The sequence below is a fragment of the Dendrobates tinctorius genome, unplaced genomic scaffold (genome assembly GCF_039654945.1).
Source record: "Dendrobates tinctorius isolate UK_male_01 unplaced genomic scaffold, ASM3965494v1 ptg000095l, whole genome shotgun sequence".
Taxonomy (NCBI): Eukaryota; Metazoa; Chordata; class Amphibia; order Anura; family Dendrobatidae; genus Dendrobates; species Dendrobates tinctorius.
In genome coordinates, this window is record NW_027361763.1 from 7,871,120 (window position 1) to 7,891,480 (window position 20,361).

General features: G+C 45.5%; 1 protein-coding gene across 1 annotated transcript in view; it reads right to left on the minus strand.

The window, feature by feature from the left end:
- Positions 1 to 20,361, minus strand: part of LOC141098747 (catenin alpha-2-like) — a 767,899-nt gene that overhangs the window by 103,418 nt on the left and 644,120 nt on the right. Inside the window, exon 5 of the mRNA XM_073586719.1 lies at positions 11,791 to 11,910. Within this exon, the coding sequence (XP_073442820.1) occupies positions 11,791 to 11,910 (120 nt within the window). The remainder of the gene's footprint in view (positions 1 to 11,790; positions 11,911 to 20,361) is intronic.

The window sequence follows — 20,361 nt, forward strand, 5'->3', positions numbered from 1 at the left end:
GCACCTACGAGATTTGGAGCAAGGGTACGAAGAGATGCGTCAACAGCTGGCGAGGGAGTGTCTGAAGGTGGCGAGTATGGAAGTCGCCAACTCCGCGCAGGTGGAGCGGCTGCGCCACCTAGAGTCCGAACTCTTGGCAGCCAAGGCCGAGCACAGAGTGGAGGAGCTTGAGAAAGAAGTCTTGAAGCTCAGAGGTCACCTGTCAACGTGGCACAGCGTGAATAACACCTTAAGAGGAGATGTGGAAGTGCTCAAAGAAACTGTAAGAGGTCTTCTGCGCGAGAAGAAGTTGATGGGCGAAGACTTACAGCGGCCGTGCCCGACTGATAGCAAGGCAGAACTGCCAAAGCCCATCTTGGAAAAGGGTCCTAAAGACTAAAAATCTCAGGAAGATTGTGAGCCAAGAGCTGAACAAGACAGTCATCCGGTCGTGGCAGATATCTTGAGGGAAGTGTCCATGGTAAACGAGGAACTGTCTGTCCAGGAAGAGAGTGAGGCTTCGCTCTTCAAGTACGTGATGGAGGTACCCAAAGACATGCGAGAAGCGTGTGCCAGTGAGGGTGTGCATGAGGCCTTTAAAAAGGCAATTAAAGCCTATACTGTGAACTTGGCCTCGACAAACCAGTTGGTGATACTTGCAGAAATGGATGACATAGAGAAGAGGGTGGCTGTGCTGAAGGAGATGCACCTACAATGTCTCTGCACGAAACAGATGCTCGTGTTGCTTAATAGGAAAGCAGCTCGACATCTGGAGCTTGCAAGGGAATCTCAAAGTCGGCTGGGCTTTGTGGAAGACATAATTCCGGTAGCCAGAAATCTGGTGGGGAAAGTCGTTGGCAGACTTGGAAAGGTGATGCAGGAGATGGTAAATCGATCCAGTGTGAAGAGAATGAGGATCCCACCTGCTGGGGAAATCCAAGTTGCTGTTGAAGATGACATGGTTCCAGTCATTGTGGTTGGCTTGGTGGAAAGCATTGGGAATAGTGTTGAGCATTCCGATACTGCAAATATCGGGTATCGGCCGATATTCGCTGTATCGGAATTCCGATACCGAGTACCGATATTTTTTCAATATCGAATACCGGAATCGGAAGTGCAATGAGCCACTGTTGTGGCTGTGATTGGCTGATGAAATGATGTCATGATGATGCGCCGTCTGTGCGCATCATGATGCGCGGTCAGTGCAGGCCTGCCGGGGGTCTGTGCCGGCTGCCGGCGGTCTGTACGGGCCTGCCGGGGGTCTACATACATACAACATACATAAAACATGCTACAGATATACTACATACATACTACATACTACATACAATACATTCATACAATACATACATATAGACATACAGTACATATAACATAGAGTACATACTCACCATTACTTGTCACATTGTTCCCCGAAGCCAGTGTCATCTGTGAAAAAAATATGAAAAAAACAAACCACCAAATACTCCCTGTTCTACAGAAATCCACGAGTGTCCCACGCCGATCTCCCGTGGAGAACAGCAGCATCAGCTGATGCGACCGCTCTCTAGGGTGCTCCAGGATCCAATGACGGGAGGTAGGTATCCTTCCGCACTGTATTCCTACGCCACTGTAAAAAAATAGTTCCTAGTCTCACTTTATGGCAAAAGCTGCGTGGGAACTGTTTTATGTATGTTGTATGAATGTATGTAGTATGAATTTAGTATATATGTAGTATGTATGTAGTATGTATGTATGTTGTATAAATGTAGTATATATTAAGTATGTATGTAGTATGTATGTAGTATGTACAGTATGTATGTTGTATGAATGTTGTATATATGTAGTACGTATGTATGCTGTATGAATGTAGTACAGTCATATGTTAAAGTTTGGGCACCCCTATTAATGTTAACCTTTTTTCTTTATAACAATTTTGGTTTTTGCAACAGCTATTTCAGTTTCATATGTCTACTAACTGATGGACAGAAAATGTGCAATCTGCATTTTAACAAAATTTGACCGGTGCAAAAGTATGGGCACCCTTATCATTTTCTTGATTTGAACACTCCTAACTACTTTTTACTGACTTCCTGAAGCACTAAATTGGTTTTGTAACCTCATTGAGCTTTGAACTTCATAGCCAGGTGTATCAAATCATGAGAAAAGGAATTTAACATTAATAGGGGTGCTCAAACTTTAACATATGACTGTATGCATGTAGTATGTATGTATGTTGTATGAATGTTCTATATATGTAGTATGCATGTAGTATGTATGCATGTTGTATGAATGTAGTATATATGTAGTATGTATGTAGTATGTATGTTGTATGAATGTTGTATATATGTAGTATGTATGTAGTATGTATGTAGTATGTATGTATGCTGTATGAATTTAGTATATATGTAGTATGTATGTAGTATGTATGTATGCTGTATAAATGTAGTATATATGTAGTATGTATGTAGTATGTATGTATGTTGTATGAATGTTGTATATATGTAGTATGTATGTAGTATGTATGTATGTTATATGAATGTAGTATATATGAAGTATGTATGTAGTATGTAGTATGTATGTATGTTGTATGAATGTTGTATGTATGTATGTATGTATGTAGTATGTATGTAGTATGTATGTTTTTTTTTTTTTTTTAACCATCAACACATTAGCCGGATGATGGGACTACTACTGTCCCATCATTGGCTAATGTGTCAATCACTGTCATTGTAGCATGCATCGCCCGATGGGACTTGTAGTCCCATCGGACGATGTCTGCACACACACACAGACCCCCGGCAGGCCCATACAGACCGCCGGCAGCCGGCACAGACCCCCGGCAGCCGGCACAAACTCCCGACAGGCACATACAGACCGCTGGCAGCCGGCACAGACCCCCGGCAGCCAGCACAGACCCCCATTAGGCCCGTGCAGACCTTCGGGATGCCCGCACAGAGCCCGCCCGCACACACAGACATGCACAGTGTCCGCCCACGCACCGCCCACACTCTTCCCCCCTCCCGAACTGGATGTACAAGGAAAGAAAGGGTTTTTTTTAAATCCGATATTTCTGTCCCATTGACTTGAATGGGACTTCCTGTATCGGAATTGGCGCTACCCGATACTTTTTGTGTATCGGGCCGATCCAATCCAATCTGATATTTCTGGATATCGGATGGTATCGCTCAACACTAACTGGGAACCTTCGCATGCTCCTGGAATATAGATAGAGCAGCTAAGAAAGGATTGACAGCAGATGAATAAGCAGATGCAGAACATCAGGTGGCATCCACCTCCAGCCAAAGGTGTAAGGACCCGAAGGGATCCTCCAAATAATGAAAGGACAGGTAGTTGAAGGCAAGAACGTTGAGTGTCCGCAAGTGGCAGTTCTAATCTTAGTAACATAGGCACGAGACCCAGTGGTGGACGTAGCGACAGAGGGTCAGACTCAGACCAGCCAGTTAGCCCAACTGGATGTGGGACTCATGACCGTACGAACCGGGCGAGCCGGCCAGTCAGAGAAAGGTCGGGTGACAGAGCGCACTGCAGACAGGTGGGGACTAAAGAGTGTCTGGTCACGCTGACGGACGTTGATGGGAAGGCCAAAGCCCAAGGCCGAGATACTGACCGCTGGGGGCGGGGGAGGCCTAACGTAAATATGATGCAGTATGACTACCGAAACAAAGGGGATTGTCCTCTCGACTTGTAGGGCAAGGTGACATGGGTGCCCAATCTCGAGATCCCTGGGTGATGTCATGTGTTCAACCCCACAAGTTTGAACAGAGGGGGGAGGTATGTGGTGTAGTGACCACTATGTCCGCTAGGGGGTGCCGTGTGGGTGTCCCAGGACGGGCCTACAGGCATATCCATTGTGGTAATGGGTATAGGATGCTGAATGACCATTATGTATCCCAAGGTAGGTGGCCTTGGGATGGAAGCTTGAATATGTGTGTTGATCAGCAGAGGCACTGCTGAACTGTTGTTACACTGTGTCAGCGAGAGCTTTCCAGGTAGCTGGTGAGATGGGCAGGACCTGCTACCTACAAACTCACCCAGGGGCATGTGTCAAAAAACGCCCATGCTAAGCTGTATGTGTGTGAATGGGAGTGAATCTGATATAGGACCTGCAATGAGGTCATAGCCATGTGATCCGGTGGGCGTGGCTACGGACCACATAAGGTAACCAGAGTAGGTCACATGTGAGAGCGCATGGATCTGACTGGGCCATGTGGAAGGTCCCGGCAGGCCTAGGTGGAGGAAGGTGTGCTACCTTCCTAAAGACCACGTGCTGAGGCTGCTGACCCGGTGAGGCCTGTGGATATTGGCTGTATGTGAGGACGGATAAGCCTCCTGTGTTTGCTGAGGCTCCAGGACTGAGCCTGAAACCATGGACACTTATGCTTGCTTTCGCCTGAGCTAAAGGCTATTCCTTGTGTTATGTGCTGCTTTATGGGTTATGAAGCAATAAACCCTATGAACTTTTAAAGGAACGTGCCTCCTGATTGACTCCAGTTGCTCTTGAGCGAGTCGAATCCCTACAGTACCTATACTATCCCAATATGGTTGTTTATGGGTCTGGTATCCCAAAAGTTACTATACCTTTTTTGGTTTGCATTCATCACAGACTGCTACATTCTTACTACAATTACTACTAGGAGCTACACAGACTGCTACATTGTTACTACTAGGAGTTATACAGACAGCTACATTGTTACTACTAGGAGCTACATGGACTGTTACATTGTTACTACTAGGAGCTACACAGACTGCTACATTGTTACTACTAGGAGCTACACAGACTGCTACATTGTCACTGCTAGGAGTTATACAGACTTCTACATAGTTACTACTAGGAGCTACATAAACTGCTATATTGTTACTACTAGGAGCTACACAGACTGCTACATTGCTACTACTAGGAGATATACAGACTGCTACATTGTTACTACTAGGAGCTACACGGACTGCTACATTGTTACTACTAGGAGCTACATAGACTGCTACATTGTTACAACTAGGAGCTACACGGACTGCTACATTGTTACTACTAGGAGCTACATAGACTGCTACATTGTTACAAAAAGGAGCTACACGGACTGCTACATTGTTACTACTAGGAGCTACACAGACTGCAACATTGTTACTACTAGGAGCTACATAGACTGCTACATTGCTACTAGGAGCTACACGGACTGCTACATTGTTACTATTAGGAGCTACACAGACTGCTACATTGTTACTACTAGGAGCTACATAGACTGCAACATTGTTACAACTAGGAGCTACACGGACTGCTACATTGTTTCTACTAGGAGTTATACAGACTGCTACATTGTTACTAATAGGAGTTATACAGACTGCTACATTGGTACTTCTAGGAGCTCCATTGACTACTACATTGTTACTATTAGGAGCTACATGGACTGCTACAGTGTTACTACTAGGAGCAACATAGACTGCTACATTGTTACTTCTGGGAGCTACATGGGCTGCTACATTGTTACTACTAGGAGTTATACAGACTGCTACATTTTTTCTGCTAGGAGTTATACAGACTGCTACGCTGGTACTTGTAGGAGCTCCATTGACTGCTACATTTTTACTACTAGGAGCTACACGGACTGCTACATTGTTACTGTACTTCTAGGAGCTACATTGACTACTACATTGTTACTTCTAGGAGTTATACAGACTGCTACATTGTTACTACTAGGAGTTACACAGACTGCTACATTGTTACTTCTAGGAGCTCCATTGACTGCTACATTGTTACTACTAGGAGCTACACGGACTGCTAGATTGTTACTTCTAGGAGCTACACAGACTGCAACATTGTTACTACTAGGCGTTATACAGACTGCTACATTGTTACTACTAGGAGTCATACAGACTGCTACATTGTTACTACTAGGAGCTATACAGACTGCTACATTTGGTACTACTTAGGCCTCTTTCACACATCAGGTTTTCGCCGTCAGGCGCGATCCGGTGCTTGTGACAGAAACCGGATCCGGCGAAATGCAATGCCGGATCCGGTTTCCCCCCCATTGACTTGCATTTGCGCCGGATCACGCCGGATGGCCATGCGTTTCATCCGGTTTTCGCCGGATCCGGCAATGTGTCGCGATCCGGCGTCTGGAAAAAACAGCTACTGTAACGTTTTTTGTCTCCGGCGAAAAAGCCGGACACGCCGGATCCGGCGCGTCCGGCTTTTTCACACAATGAAAGCCTATGAGCGCCGCAATGCGCCTGATCCGGCGAAAGCCGGATCCGGTGGCCGGATCCGGTTTTTTTGGTCTGATCATGCTCAGTAGCTCTGCCCACAAGACATATATAAAAGCAAGACAGTGGGACCCACAGCCACACCCAACATGCCACCCAAGACAGCAACCAGGAGCAGCAGGAGAAGGCAGGAGACCACTGCAGCACCATCAGCACCACCACCACCCCAAATGGAGCAGCAAATGGAACATGCTGAGGAGGGGAGGCCAGCAGCAGATGAGAGACGGTAATTATCAAATCCCCCATTCCTCCAAACTAGGGCTATTGAATATCAAGATATTCATTGGCCCTTTGTTTCTCTTTATTCAACAGCCGCCCAATAGATGCAGCAGCAGCAGCAGCAATGGCAGCAGCTGGAACACCACCCACAGGCATGGAGTGTGGCCACCAGGAAGACAGCACATCATCTTCTGGGAGCCCTCTCTCGCATCGTCAGCGTTTGACGGTAAGTTTTTATTTCCAAAATCCATCATCTCTGTAATTTATGTCTATTCATTGCCTTTTATTTCAAAACAGGATTCACAAGATGAAGAGGAGCTCCCAGAAGAAGAAGGAAGGGGTGGACAGACACTTGGAGTGGGCTCACAATTGGTAAGTTTTTTGCATCAAACGCAGAAACACAACATCACACTACACACAACACATAGAAAACAATGTTCTGCAGACCACACACAGCAAACAAATGCCTACATCCAAAGACATAACATTTTTTGTTTTCTTCTCTAGTCTTCCCAATCTGGTGCTCGGCCAAGAGGTCCTCGCAGTGCCTCCCAGGGTCGTCGGCGACAGCAACGCGGCGGTCACCAGCGTGTAAGTATAAATATTTTTGCTTTTTTTTTTGCACTTTTTATTTCATTTCTTTTGTGGAGGCTAATTATGTTATTTTTGTCTTTTTCTTTAACAGCCTTCACAGCGTGCTCCCGACTCTGACGGTGAGGATGGAGGACTCGATGTGGACCACCTCATCGATCTCGTCAGAGAAAGGGAGCCGCTCTGGAATATGGCTGACCGCCGCCATGCTGACCTTATCGTTACCCGACGACTCTGGGAGGAAATCTGTTCGCTCCTTGTGGGCCGCTGGGAGGACCTCGATGTTCGGGCCCAGATTAAAGAGCGTAAGTATATACAGTACCGGTTGCTTGATGTAAACCAGTGTTTCCCGAACTCCAGTCCTCGTGGTCCCCACGGATCATGTGTTCAGGATTTCTATTTACTATGGAAATCCTGAAAACATGACCCCTGGGGACCATGAGGACTGGAGTTTGTGAAACACTGATGTTGTATACTAACCACTCCTTTCTCGTTTCAGGGAACAGAATTGTGAATCGGTGGCGGTCTGTGAGGGATCGTTTCAAGAAGGAGTTCAATAAAGAGATGCGGGCCCCGAGTGGATCTGGAGGACGCAGGAGCAAGTACAAGTACGCAGAAGCCCTGTCGTTCCTCCGGGAAACAATGGTCACTAGAAGGTAAATATTACACACCACATGTGACAAAAAATGTTAGATGTAACTTTTTTTTTTCAGCCAGGGCCATACCATGTCAGTATTTTAATTGTTTTTTTTTCTCTTTATTCCACAGCACGGTGAGCAGCACTCGGGAGCCTGCACGATTGGACCCTTCTGAGGCGATCCCTGAGGAGACCGGCACCGAGGGACACTTCGACCGCCCCGGTACATCTGCACCTTCCCAGCCTTCCCACACATTCGACCCATCTGTCCCATCCACCAGCACAGGAGCATCGTGGCCGCCTACATTACATGAAGCTGCTGGTGAGGAGATCGCTTTCCCTTTACCCCACCCTTCTGCCCCTGCCACCTCTAGTACACCTGCGGGTACTGGGCGGCAGCGGCAGAGGGGTCAGGAAAAGACTTATGCGCCAGAGTTCTTGCATCTGAATGCATCTTTCCAGAACTGTCTAAAAGTCTTGTCAGAGCAAATCTCCGCAGGCTTTCAGCAGATCAACTCCAGCATTCTGGAGGTGAAGACACTTCTGCAAACCATGCATTCAGAAGCAAGATCTTCACCAAACCACACCTTTTTCAGGTCTGTTGTGGAGCGCATGGCAACACTATCTCCTACCCAGCAGATGCATGTAATGCATTCGTGCCACGGTGCTCTACAGCAGGTTACCTCCCAACCTCCACCTCCCACCACTGTAGTTCCTCCACCTGCACACCCTCCAGCCACTTTCCATCCTCCCCCTCCTATTACATCTGCACCCCCTCCAGCCACTTTCCATCCTCCCCCTCCTATTACATCTGCACCCCCTCCAGCCACTTTCCATCCTCCCCCTCCTATTACATACCAGCAACCTCACCAGTACCAGCAACCTTCCCAGTACCAGCAACCTCCCCAGTACCAGACATCTCCCCACTTCCAGCAACCTGCCCCGTACCAAACTCCTTCCCCGTACCAAACTCCTTCCCCATACAACTTTCCATCAACATCATCTGCTCCTACAGTCCCTGCCCAACCCTCCACTCCACCGCCCACCACCTCTTCTGCCTCCCACATGTCCACCCATTCTGTAGCTTTTTCCACACCTTCACCTCTAACTGTTCCTTCCCCACCACGATCCCAGTCCTCTCTCCACACTCCCATTGTCGAAGTGTCCCGCAGCCCCTCCAGCAGTATTTCCACCCCACACTACACCGAGTTATAATGTTTTTTTTGTAATAAAAATGCCCATTTGGTTGGTTTCAAACCTTTATTAAAAAAGTTTTTTTAACTTTAAAAACAGTTTACAAAAAAAAATATTTTAAATAAAAGTTAAATTATTGTTTACACTGGTTGTCTGTCATTTCTCTCTGCGGCGAAATATGTTTAAAAAAAGGTTAAATACAGGGTATTTAAAAGGTAAAAAGGTATTCAAAACCAGGTATATAACTGTGGGTAAATTTTAGCTTTTTGCCACAGTTGTGTTCCTGGTTGTGTTTGAAGCAAAGTATTTCACCTGAAAAGTTGTGTTTATTGTTGGTGATTTCCTAACAATGTACACAACTTTTGTTAAAAGGTGAAATACTTTGCATAAAACACAACCAGGTACACACCTGTGGCCTAAAGCTAAAAATAGTAAGACCATGACAAGATAGCCAACTTTGGTTGGCAAAGGTATATACTGTTGGTCCAGAAGGTACACAAGTTTGGTTAGGGCACAAATCTTTCACACTCTGTCATCCTGCCAGTGTACTCTGCCTTGAGGTGACAAAGTATAGTGCAAAATTGTCCCTCATTACTGAAACCGTCACAGAACTTCTAGTGGTAATATTTCCAATGACAACATCCATCTTCGCCAGTAACTTGCTCTTCTCTCCAACCTGCACTTTCTCCTCTACAACCTGTCAAAGAAGGGCTGTAGGAACATGCTACATATAGTTTTCCAGTAGCCAATCCCGTTCGGAAGGCCACAAGGGTCAATTTTAAAAACCGGATCCGGCGTAATCCGTCGAAAAACGGATAGAAAAACGGATGAACCGGATGAGACGGATCCGGTTTTGTCTGTCAAGAACAAGAAGGATCCGGCAGAAAACCGGATCCGGCACATCAGGTTTTACAAAACATTTGCCGGATCCGGCATTCCGGCACGACGCCGGATCGCGCCTGACGCCGAAAACCTGATGTGTGAAAGTAGCCTAAGATAAATGGAATGCTACATTGTTACAGCAACACCTCAGTGTTTGAGATTACATTACTGTTTTGAGTCTGACACCTGCTGCTTAGTCGCAATATTAATTTTTCCTTTCATTGTTTTTTTATGAAATGGCCACAATGTGAACATGCTCTTACACTTTTCATGTATACCAACTTATAGGCCAGCTCAGTTTTTTGTTTTAGTTGCAACCACATTCATTAAGTTGTTGCATTATTTTTTGCCTGCACTTTTACTCTGCACTGTATCATTTTTCTTGTTACTTTTAATAATTCAGCATTTTACACCCTACAGGATCTAAGAGATAGGGAACAGCAAATTCTATATGATGTTCAAACTAAAGCTTGGAAGTGCAGTAACAAGTGCCAGAGAAGAAGTCGGAGAAGAAGCAGGAGCAGGAGCAAGAACAGAAGCAGGATCAGTAGCAAGAGCAAAAGTAGGTGCAGGAACAGGAACAGGAGCAGGAGCAAGAGCAAGAACAGGAACAAGTGCAAGAGCAGAGGCAAGAGCAAGAGCAGAGGCAAGAGCAAGAGCAGAAAAAGGAGCAAGAGCAGGAGCAGTAGTAAGAGCAATAGTAAGAGCCAAAGCAAGAACATGAGCAATAGTAAGAGCAGAAGCAAGAGCAGCAATAATGTAAGAGCAGGAGCATTACTAAGAGCAGATGTGGGAGCTAAAGCAAGACCATGAGCAGGAGCAATATCAAAAGTAGAAGCAGGAGCAAGAGCAACAATAGAAGCAGGATCAAGAGCAAGATCAGGAGCAGGAACAGGAGCAAAAGCAGCAGCAGTTACAAGAGCAGAAGCAAGAACATGAGCAATAGTAAGAGCAGGAGCAAGAGCATTACTAAGAGAAGCGGGAGCTAGAACAAGACCATAAACAGGAGCAATATCAAGAGGAGAAGCAGTAGCAAGAGAAACAACAGAAGCAGGATCAGGAGCAAGAGCAGGAGCAGTAATAAGCGCAGAAGCAAGACCATGAACAGGAGCAATATCAAGAGGAGAAGCAGGAGCAAGAGCAGCCTGAACAATTAGATCAGTGATGTAGTGAGATCTAAGGAGCTCCAATGTACCTGCTCGCCTCTCTAGGGGAAGGATAATAATTTGCCCTGTTCCCCTGCTGCCCCCGTTATGTAGGGTCCACAGTAAGCCCTATGGGATGCACAATAAGAAGAGGAGGCAGATGATGGGAGTGATGCTGCACTACGATTAATGAGGATCTACAAGGTGAGGGAAGCATTGAGGGTCCCTGTGGAGTGGAATATATTGTAGGTGATGTTAATAGTTCATTATTCAAGAAGCCAGACGGACCGTACAGGGATTGTGCAGATCTCCGAGCACTCCATGTGATCGCAGACTTATGAATCATAGCATCATGTGCACACACTGTCTTGATTTTTCCGGTAGTGCCGATGCAAATGAGATGTCACATGACCACAGTTACATATCAGCGTTCCTGTACAGTCTCCTCCATTGTCTCTCAATAGAAGCGAAATGAGAGAAGCAGAACGCGACTACTGTAGTCGGCACATGATGATAAATATATATAAGTCATGACCGCTCGCAATATCGGGAAAATCCTGAGATTGTGGGTAGCACACAGTGACTGCGGACTTTACTCTCCAACCTGGACAACCCCTTTAAGACAGATAAAGGAGTCACAAGCTACCAATCAGAATGAGCTCACTGATGGATACTCAGTTAACTCATTCTTCAGGCAGTAGGATGCCAAATGGTTAAAACAATTTTTAATGAAACTCAATGGCGAAACATATATATTTTTAGCCCGAAATAAATGCATTTACGTAAAAAAAAATAAATCCTGAAAGATGTTCAGATTCTTCCTCCCACATCACTTGAGCTAGAGGCAATGTTACAGGAATATATTCCGAACCACAGTACCTGCTGCCTTCTCGCTGCTACATAATTCAGTTTAACCATCTCTTTGCCAAACTCTTTGAAGCGGTGGGCGAGGTCTTGCTCGTTTGTAGCATTTTTCACCATTTCAAGGGCTTCTTCTACCTGAAAAATACACAAATAAATGATCAATAAAGGCAAACTCTAAACTTTCTGCTTTGTAGTTTGAATGTATTAGAACAGAGAGGTGCATTGTGGGACTAGAATAATATGTTATCATCATCATCATTAAAGTTGGAGAAACATAATTTCTTAGAAAAAAAATGTAACGCAAATCAGTGCTACCACTTTTTAATAATGTAAATTGGGGGCGCTATTGCATTGAATCCTATCAGTGACATCAGTGGTGAAAAGCGGTACTGCAAGTATTAGGAGTAAATTGCAAACAAAACTTGTGCTGAGCATCTGAAGGAATATCAAATTCTTCACTTTCGTCTATAAGAAAGACTCTATGGTATGTATTATATTACATGACAGTAACATTTATAAGAGGCAGTAAATCCCTTTAAATAAGGTGAAATACCTGACTAATTATAGGCTTATTTATTATGGGGAGGGCGTAATTTGATGAATAAAGGGACGCTATATAGGTGGAACCTTACTTTAATAGGAAAGAAATGTCTCCAGGAACAAATTGGTAAAATCTAAACTGTCTGTAAAGCACAGGATACTGGAGATGTAGTGTACATCCTAGGGACTTATAGTATATTAAACCAAATTGTAAATGATAGGTGCCCTTTAATTTAATATAATCTGCCTTAAGTTGCACAAACTTATTAAAACCCACCATGTCGTAATTATTTCCACCCATCTCCGGGCATCTGTAGGCCAGAAAGTCATAGCTAAACTCATAAATTTGCTCTGTTATTCCTGCCAGTCTGACACTTAGAAGGCAACATTTCTAGGGACTTTTAGACCTTGTAACAAACCCCTCCCCTGCTTATCCCGGTAACACCCCTCCCCGCCCTAGAGCAACCAATTTTACATTAACTCTGTCCGGTTTAGACCCACGATTAGAGTTGGTAACTAGGCTAAAAGTATGTATGGTAATGTTGTCTTTCCACTCCCTCTCCCACTAATTCCCGCCCACTTGTCAAAAAGTTTTCAAAGTATCAAGAAACAGGAAAAAGTATTGCAAATTAATTTGAAACATTTCTTTTGTGCCAAAAAATATAGGTACAGAAATGAATAAAATGGATTTACACCGCAATGACTAAGGCTCTTGGAGGGGGGCTCCAGGGGCCATGGTGATTGCAGTGTAAATCCATGTGGTGGGCACTCCCTAGTGGCAGCTGCAGGTATGACAAGCAGTGTGGATCTGGCCGCGTAGACGTTGCCTTCTATCTTCGCTCCTGTTACATTTTTTCCTTTTCTGAATACTTGTTGCAGTTTTTATCACCAGTCACCTTTTAGATCTCTCGCTCCTTTCATGTCCGATGGATAGATGGATTGTGTCTCGGGCTTTATTTTCCATCTTATGAAGATGAACACTTGTCCTTGATGACATGAGGTTCGCACATTATTCTGTCATTTCCTAGAAATAAATACCTATCTGGCTCCATGGAGACCGGGGTCCTGTGATTCTCCTCTGAAGCGTCTCTTTCCCCATAGCGGATTCATCTTATAAGACAGATTTTTTTTTTTACTTGTTTGATCCGTCTCCGGGTCCATCTAAGGTTTCCTCTATTTGAGGTTTTAAGTGGGCGATGGCGTCGTGGTGAAATAGCAGCAGGTGAGCGTCCGACCTCCGCGACGAACGCGGCACAGCGGTGGAAATGTTCTGTTCTGCCATTTATCACATCGCATAGATAACATGGGCTATAGAAGAAATCTAATGGCTACCAACAGGGGCTGTTGTAATTAGCTAAGGGGTCGCAACCCCACGTGCCCCGTGGTCCATCCACCCTTGACTCCGACCATTACCTGGCAGGGCACTGTGGCTGTTTCCAGATCCTTAATAAACCTCAGGTGCCCTGATCTCCGACCTCTGAACACCATCCTTTACACCATGACCCGCACAGACACTGAACCAGCAGGGGATGCGGAAGGTGAAAAGAGGCCAGAACTGTAATTTTACTTTTTTATTTCTTCATTTTTTTTCTACCGTTTTCTCTCAGCAATGGGAAAAAATCTTAATCTTCTAAAACAGAGAAATAAAGAAAGAACAGAACAATCCCAAGTGCGGGGATCTACCGTGGTCACCCACGTGGCTGCTGCCGTCTGAGAATTTTTAGGTCCATAATAAACCATGTCTATGTAATACCTTTATTATCTAGAAATAGGAGATACCTGATACCTAATATTGGGGTCTGTGATGTCACTTTCCAAAGGGTTTGTGTGAGGGTTTATGATAGCACTGTATATGGGGGTCAATTATGTCACTGCTTGTAAGGGTCTGCTATTATACTGTATATGGGGGACTGCTTTTCACTGTCTATGGGGATCTATCATGATACTGTCTATACGGGTCTATTATGACACTGTCTAAAGAAATCTTTGATAATACTTTGTATTGGGCTCTAATGACACTGTGTATAGGTGTGACACTAGCCACTTTTCACGGACAAGCCGTGAGTCAGGATAGTCAAGAAGTTAAAGGTCGGAAGCCAGGAGGGTAAGTCATAAACAGAAGGAAGAAACAAAAGAGTGGTCAGGTAACGTTCCGAGGTCAGAGTGCCGGGAGGATAACTGATCAGAGCAGAAGGGTTTAAATAGATGGATGGTCGGAACGAGGTCCAAGGTCAGGCAACGAAAGATCAAGCATACAGAACTGGAGACACAGAGGGAACAAATCTCACAAGATGAAAGTAGGTCTGGCAGAGATCTGGGAGAAACAGCTCAGTTAAGTAGCAAAATGCAAATGGCAATCACCTGGGACAATGAACACCTGGAGACAGCCAATGCCTCCCAGTCTCAATCAACACATTGACGGCTCAGCATGCCCCTGTACCGGATTGGATGGCCAAGATGTCAGTCAAAGTGCTGACAGCTTCAGCACACCCCTGTACCAGATTGGATGGCCGAGCTGTCAGTAACTGCATCCCATACAAAACACAAGCCGCGGAGACACCATCACATGTTTCTCAACGCAAGCAATGACTAGCCAGGTCTTTCCCCGGGAAGGAACAACCACGGGAAGGGCAGTCTCCAATGAAGGAAACCACCTATGCCAAAACATGGTATCCATCCACTGACAGCTGTTTTGGGGTATTGCCCCTCATCAGTGTGGAGTAGGAAACTGGCTAGTAGGAGCAATGCCTAGTAAAAGACTGTGAAAAATGAGGATGAATGAACTCATGGAGATCAACATCCAACACTGCGGAGACACCATCACGTGTTTCTCAACGCAGTGATTCTAGAGCAGGTGGTTTCCTTCATTGGAGACTGCCCTTCCCGTGGTTGTTCCTTCCCGGGGAAAGACCTGGCTAGTCATTGCTTGTGTTGAGAAACATGTGATGGTGTCTCCGCGGCTTGTGTTTTGTATGTTTTTGCATATTTCCCATAAGGGATGAGGGCACTGCTCTAGAATCACTGCGTTGAGAAACATGTTGACACTGTTTATAGGGGTGTTTCATTAACAATTTACATAGGCATAGGGTGTGATGCGGGGGTAGTACCAGGTAATCCTTGTCAGATGTCAGGTCTCACTGGGTTTCAAGAGGTTTTTGAAGATTTTGGTAAATGTCCTCCATGCTTTACAGTATTTATTTTTTTGTGTACTTCTATCTTCTTTTTTGAAAAGCTGGTGACAAACAATGCGCCATCTCCAACAAGGGGCTTATGTACTGTGGATCTGTCCCACATTTAACATTGCTGAAGCCCCCGCGGCCGTCAGCTGGTCGCCCACCTATCCCTGAAGCAAATGGGCTTGTGTTTTTCCCTTTAAAAGATCTTCTCTCAATGACCTAAGGAAACTTACAAGGAATGAAATCTGTGACCCCTCCGGTGGCAGAAGAGACAATGTCACTCATTAACCCCTTACTTCACAGTGTTCTGGTTTTCAAAGGTGCTACAAAATAAATCCTCCATGGCTGATCCGTGCCCCCCAATGGGCCAGTGCTTGGCTGTCTAATGGCCGGGAAAGAAGGAGCCTCCGGACGCAGACATTTAACCTTTTGTTTGTGGTGGTCTAGTGAGACTGCCCGGGTTTACTACCGAACATCAATGTCTTAGCCCTGGATATTCCCTATAAACCCCAAACCGGACTGGTGGTTATGAGGTTAACCTGTAACCCAGAAAATAAAGGAATAAATGTAACACTCGTCTGTAGTGGTTCTGTCTCTCTTCATTTCTCCCTTTCTCGCTCTCTCTATCTCTCATTCTCTGTCTCTCTCTGTCATTCTCAATATCACTCTCTTGCTATCTCTTGCTCTCTTGATCTTTCATACTATCTTTTGCTCTCCCACTTTCTCTTTCTCTCACTCTAGATCTCTCACTCTCTCTTTCTTGCTCTCTCTAGTTCTCTGACTCTCTCTCTCTCGCACCCTCTTTCTCTTTTTCCCTTTCCCTCTCTCGCTCCCTCTCTCGCTTTATCTCCCGCTCCCTTTCTTTCTCTCTCTAGCTCTCTCATTTGTGTTCTGTCCCCACATGAGGTGAATGGAGGTGTAGTTGATTGGGGTTGGGAGAGATTCCTACCTTCCGCTTCCTCGACGCAGAACAGTCAGGACCATTGTTGCTGTTTTGCTGTTCATGCGTCCGGAGAGATGATAGACACCAGATATTGTGAAGTCAAGACTTGTTTATTGGAAATCTGGACATACAGCTTATGATTGGTAATGCAGTACTTCTCCAGAAATGCAGGTGTAACGACCCAGGTGGTACAGCAAGATGTGTGCAGCAAGGTATGCAGCAAGATGATTCAGCAAATTTAGCAAATTGTGAAAAAACAGCCTGGTAAGCGTGTCTCTCCCGGCTGAAGAAGAAACTAGTAGTGGCCACCGGCAGGAAGAGAAGGAGTCACCTGACCTGGAAGTGGGAAGCATGTACTAGAATTAGCTGCCGTCTGCTATACAGAAAAAGACAGCAGGTGGCAGCAGCCCAAATGCAAAACTGAATACAAAGAAAGGTAACATAACACAATTATATAAGCATACAATCGAAACCTTAGATGGAACAGCATACTCCCCGTCTGAAATTCCGTAAGGGATTTCACTATATTAATGTTTTTTGTTTAAGTAAAGTTCAATATCCTAGAAAGGAAACACAAATATGCATGCAATAATAACAACTTCAAAATGAGGTAGATGACAGTCAGTTCCTGAGACAATCCAATGGTACCCATCTTCGGATCGGAGAAGCTGCACTAGGCCAAACTGTCTCCGACCCAACGGTAATCCAATGGACAAAGTAGTAGGGCAGTGTTCTGTTCGTGGTTCATCCTACCGGAATATTCTCAAATGGTAGTGATTTATGGCAAACGTGCCAACCGTGACAGTCTTTGTCTCCACGTGAGCTGAGATAAGATCTCGCAATGTGGACTAACCTTGCTACAGTTTTAAGAAGTTTCATCCCATTGGAGAAGTATTTGAAGCACTGGCAACCGAGGCTGGAGGTTGGTTTAGTGTTTGTCGCCAAAGCAATGACCTCGGAGCGGACTTCTGGATTGCCATCCGGATCCTGGATGCTGAAGACTTCCTGGACACATTCACTTCCCTTCTGTTCCAACAGATACTTAGGACCTGAAAGCCAAGAAGAGTTAACAAAGAACCTTATAGACATAGGTCTCGTGGCATGGTCAGCTGGATTAAGTTCAGATGGGATATAGCGCCATTGTTCAGGCTGGGAAGACCTCCTTATTCTCTCGATGTGGTTACTGATGGACACGTAGAAGTGCCTTGTTTGGTTGTAGATGTATCCTAAGACAACCTTACTGTCACTGTAGTATTGAACATCATCTATGTTGGTGTCCAGCTTGTGCTGTATAAAGTCTGCGAGTTCTACTGCAAGCACGGTCGCACAGAGTTCAAGCCTGGGAAGTGTGATCAGGCTTGGGAGCCAACTTGACCTTGCCGAAGACGAATCAAACGTGATCTTGATTGTCGGGACCCGTCACCTTCAAGTAGGCGACAGCTGCAATGTCTTCTGCGGATGTGTCTGAGAACACATGGAGTACCGTCCTAGTGCTGGCAACATGCGAGGTTCTTGCGTAGCATCTTGGTATATGGATTTCATCCAAGGCTCACAAAGACTGCTTCCAGGTTTCCCATTTCGGTTCCTTCTCAGGAGGGAGTGGGGCATCCCAGTCCTTGACGGTTTCGGAAAGCTGTCTCAGAAGGGATTTACCTTGTATGGTAATTGGTGCTACGAACCCCAGTGGGTCGTATAAGCTATTCACCACTGACAGGACACCACGTTTAGTGAATGGTTTGCCTGCACAGTTGATTTGGAAACTGAAGGTATCAACTGACAGGTTCCACCTCAAGCCTAAGCTTCTCTGCACAGGCGGATAGTCTGGTCCCAGGTCTATGTCCTTGAATCCTGGTGCGTGGTCACTTGAATCAAAGGCTCTCATGACAGCCAGGCTGTTTGAAGCAATTTTGTGCAATCTAAGCTTAGCTTGGTTCAGCATACCTTGGGTCCTCTTGAGTAGATTGATAGCCGCTTCTTCTGTGGGCAGAGATTTTAGTACATCATCTACATAGAAGTCTTTCTCTACAAAGTCTCTGGCATCTGTTCCATATTCGGACTCTCCTTCTTGAGCGGTTCTCAGCAGGCCATAGGTTGCCACTGCGGGGGAAGGGCTGTTCCCAAATACGTGCACCCTCATGCAATACTCCATCATCTCTTTGCTGGGGTCATAGTCCTTGTACCACAGGAACCTGAGGAAACTCCTATGGTCCTCTCTGACAATGAAACAGTGGAACATCTGTTCAATGTCAGCGGTGATGGCAATGGGATCTTTCCGGCACCTTTTCAACACTCCTACTAGGTTGTTTGTAAGGTTAGGACCCGTGAGGAAGACATCGTTGAGAGATACACCTTGATGTTTGGCGCTTGAATCAAAGACAACTCTAATTTGCTTAGGTTTCCGTGGGTGATATACTCCGAATGAGGGTAGGTACCAGCACTCCTCGTTTTCCTTTAAGGGAGGCACTGGCTCTGCATGGTTATTCCGGAATATCTTGCTCATGAAGGTAACAATGTATTCTTTCATCTCCGGTTTGTTGCTAAGTGTGCGCTGGAGAGAGTTGAATCTGAACAAGGCTTGTTCACGATTATTCGGGAGTCTTACTCTGATAGCTCGGAAGGGTAGGGGAAAAACCCAGTGATTAGTCTCGTCCTTAAGGAACTCATTGTCCATTATCCTGACAAATTCCTTGTCTTCCATTGACGGGGCTACATTGTTGTCATCCTCAGTTGTATGAAACACCGATCTTCCCAAGTCGTCTGCATAGGGAGAAGGAATGACATCAGGCAGCTGTACGGGATCTGGAGGCTTCTCTTTCACCTCATAGTGATGAGGGCATGGTTTGCAGAAAGTAGCTCGTCCGTCTCTGCGTACATAGGTCTTAAAGGAGTCGACTCTTGTTCAGTCCAAGAACACATTTCCTATGATTACCCACCCCAAGTCGAGTCTCTGTGCATAGGGGGCATAGTTGGGACCATTGCACTGTTGGCGGACCTTATGTATCCTTAAATTGTCTCTGCAGAGCAGAAGTAGGATTTCAGTATCTGGGTCCATAGGTGGGATTACGCTGACTAGGTGCCTTAGGTGTGGTTGGTGGAATGCTGCTTCTGGAGTAGGTATCTCATTCCTTTGGCTGGGTATTTGATCGCATTCGATTAACGTAGGTAGGGGTATTTCTACGCCTCCGTTGACAGGAGAAGCAATGAAACCTTGTGCCGTCCTGCCGCTAGTCTCTATGCGACCTGAGCAAGTATTCAGAGTATAGGGTGTTGCTGGTCCCTTGATTCCAAAGGCTTCAAAGAACTAAGGTCCAGCTAGGGATCGATTGCTCTGATCATCAATGATGGCATACATTTTTACTGCCTTCTCTGGTTTCCCTTCTGGATAAACTTTGATTAGGCATATCCTGGCACAGCATTTATCACTTTGGCTCTCCCCACATACCTCTGAGCATGAGCAGGAGACAGCCGTGGTAGACTTGGCGTTATTCTGTGGCTCCCCGCCATGGCTTGTAGCCGGACTAGAGGTAACTGCGACTGCTGAATCGCTGGTGGCTGAGGTTGGATGCAAAGCTGGTGGGTGTTTGTCACTATGACACTCTTCACACTTAATGGCAGATTTACAGTCCTTGGCCATGTGTTCTAATGAGGCGCAGCACTTGAAACATACCCCAAGTTCGCTGAGGATTTTCTTGCGCTCCTGCATGGTTTTGGACCTGAAGCCTCTACATTTATTCAGTGAGTGCGATTTTTTGTGAATGGGACACTCCCGATTGAAAGACTTATCTCTCGATGGAATAGTGTACTGTTTATCGGCAGTTACTGCAGGTGGTGGCAGGTTAGTCTTTCTGACACTTATACTGCTCCTCAAGTCCTTGCGTCTATGTGAGACGCTTTCATACCTTGATGACGGTGTTGCTGGAGCTGTAG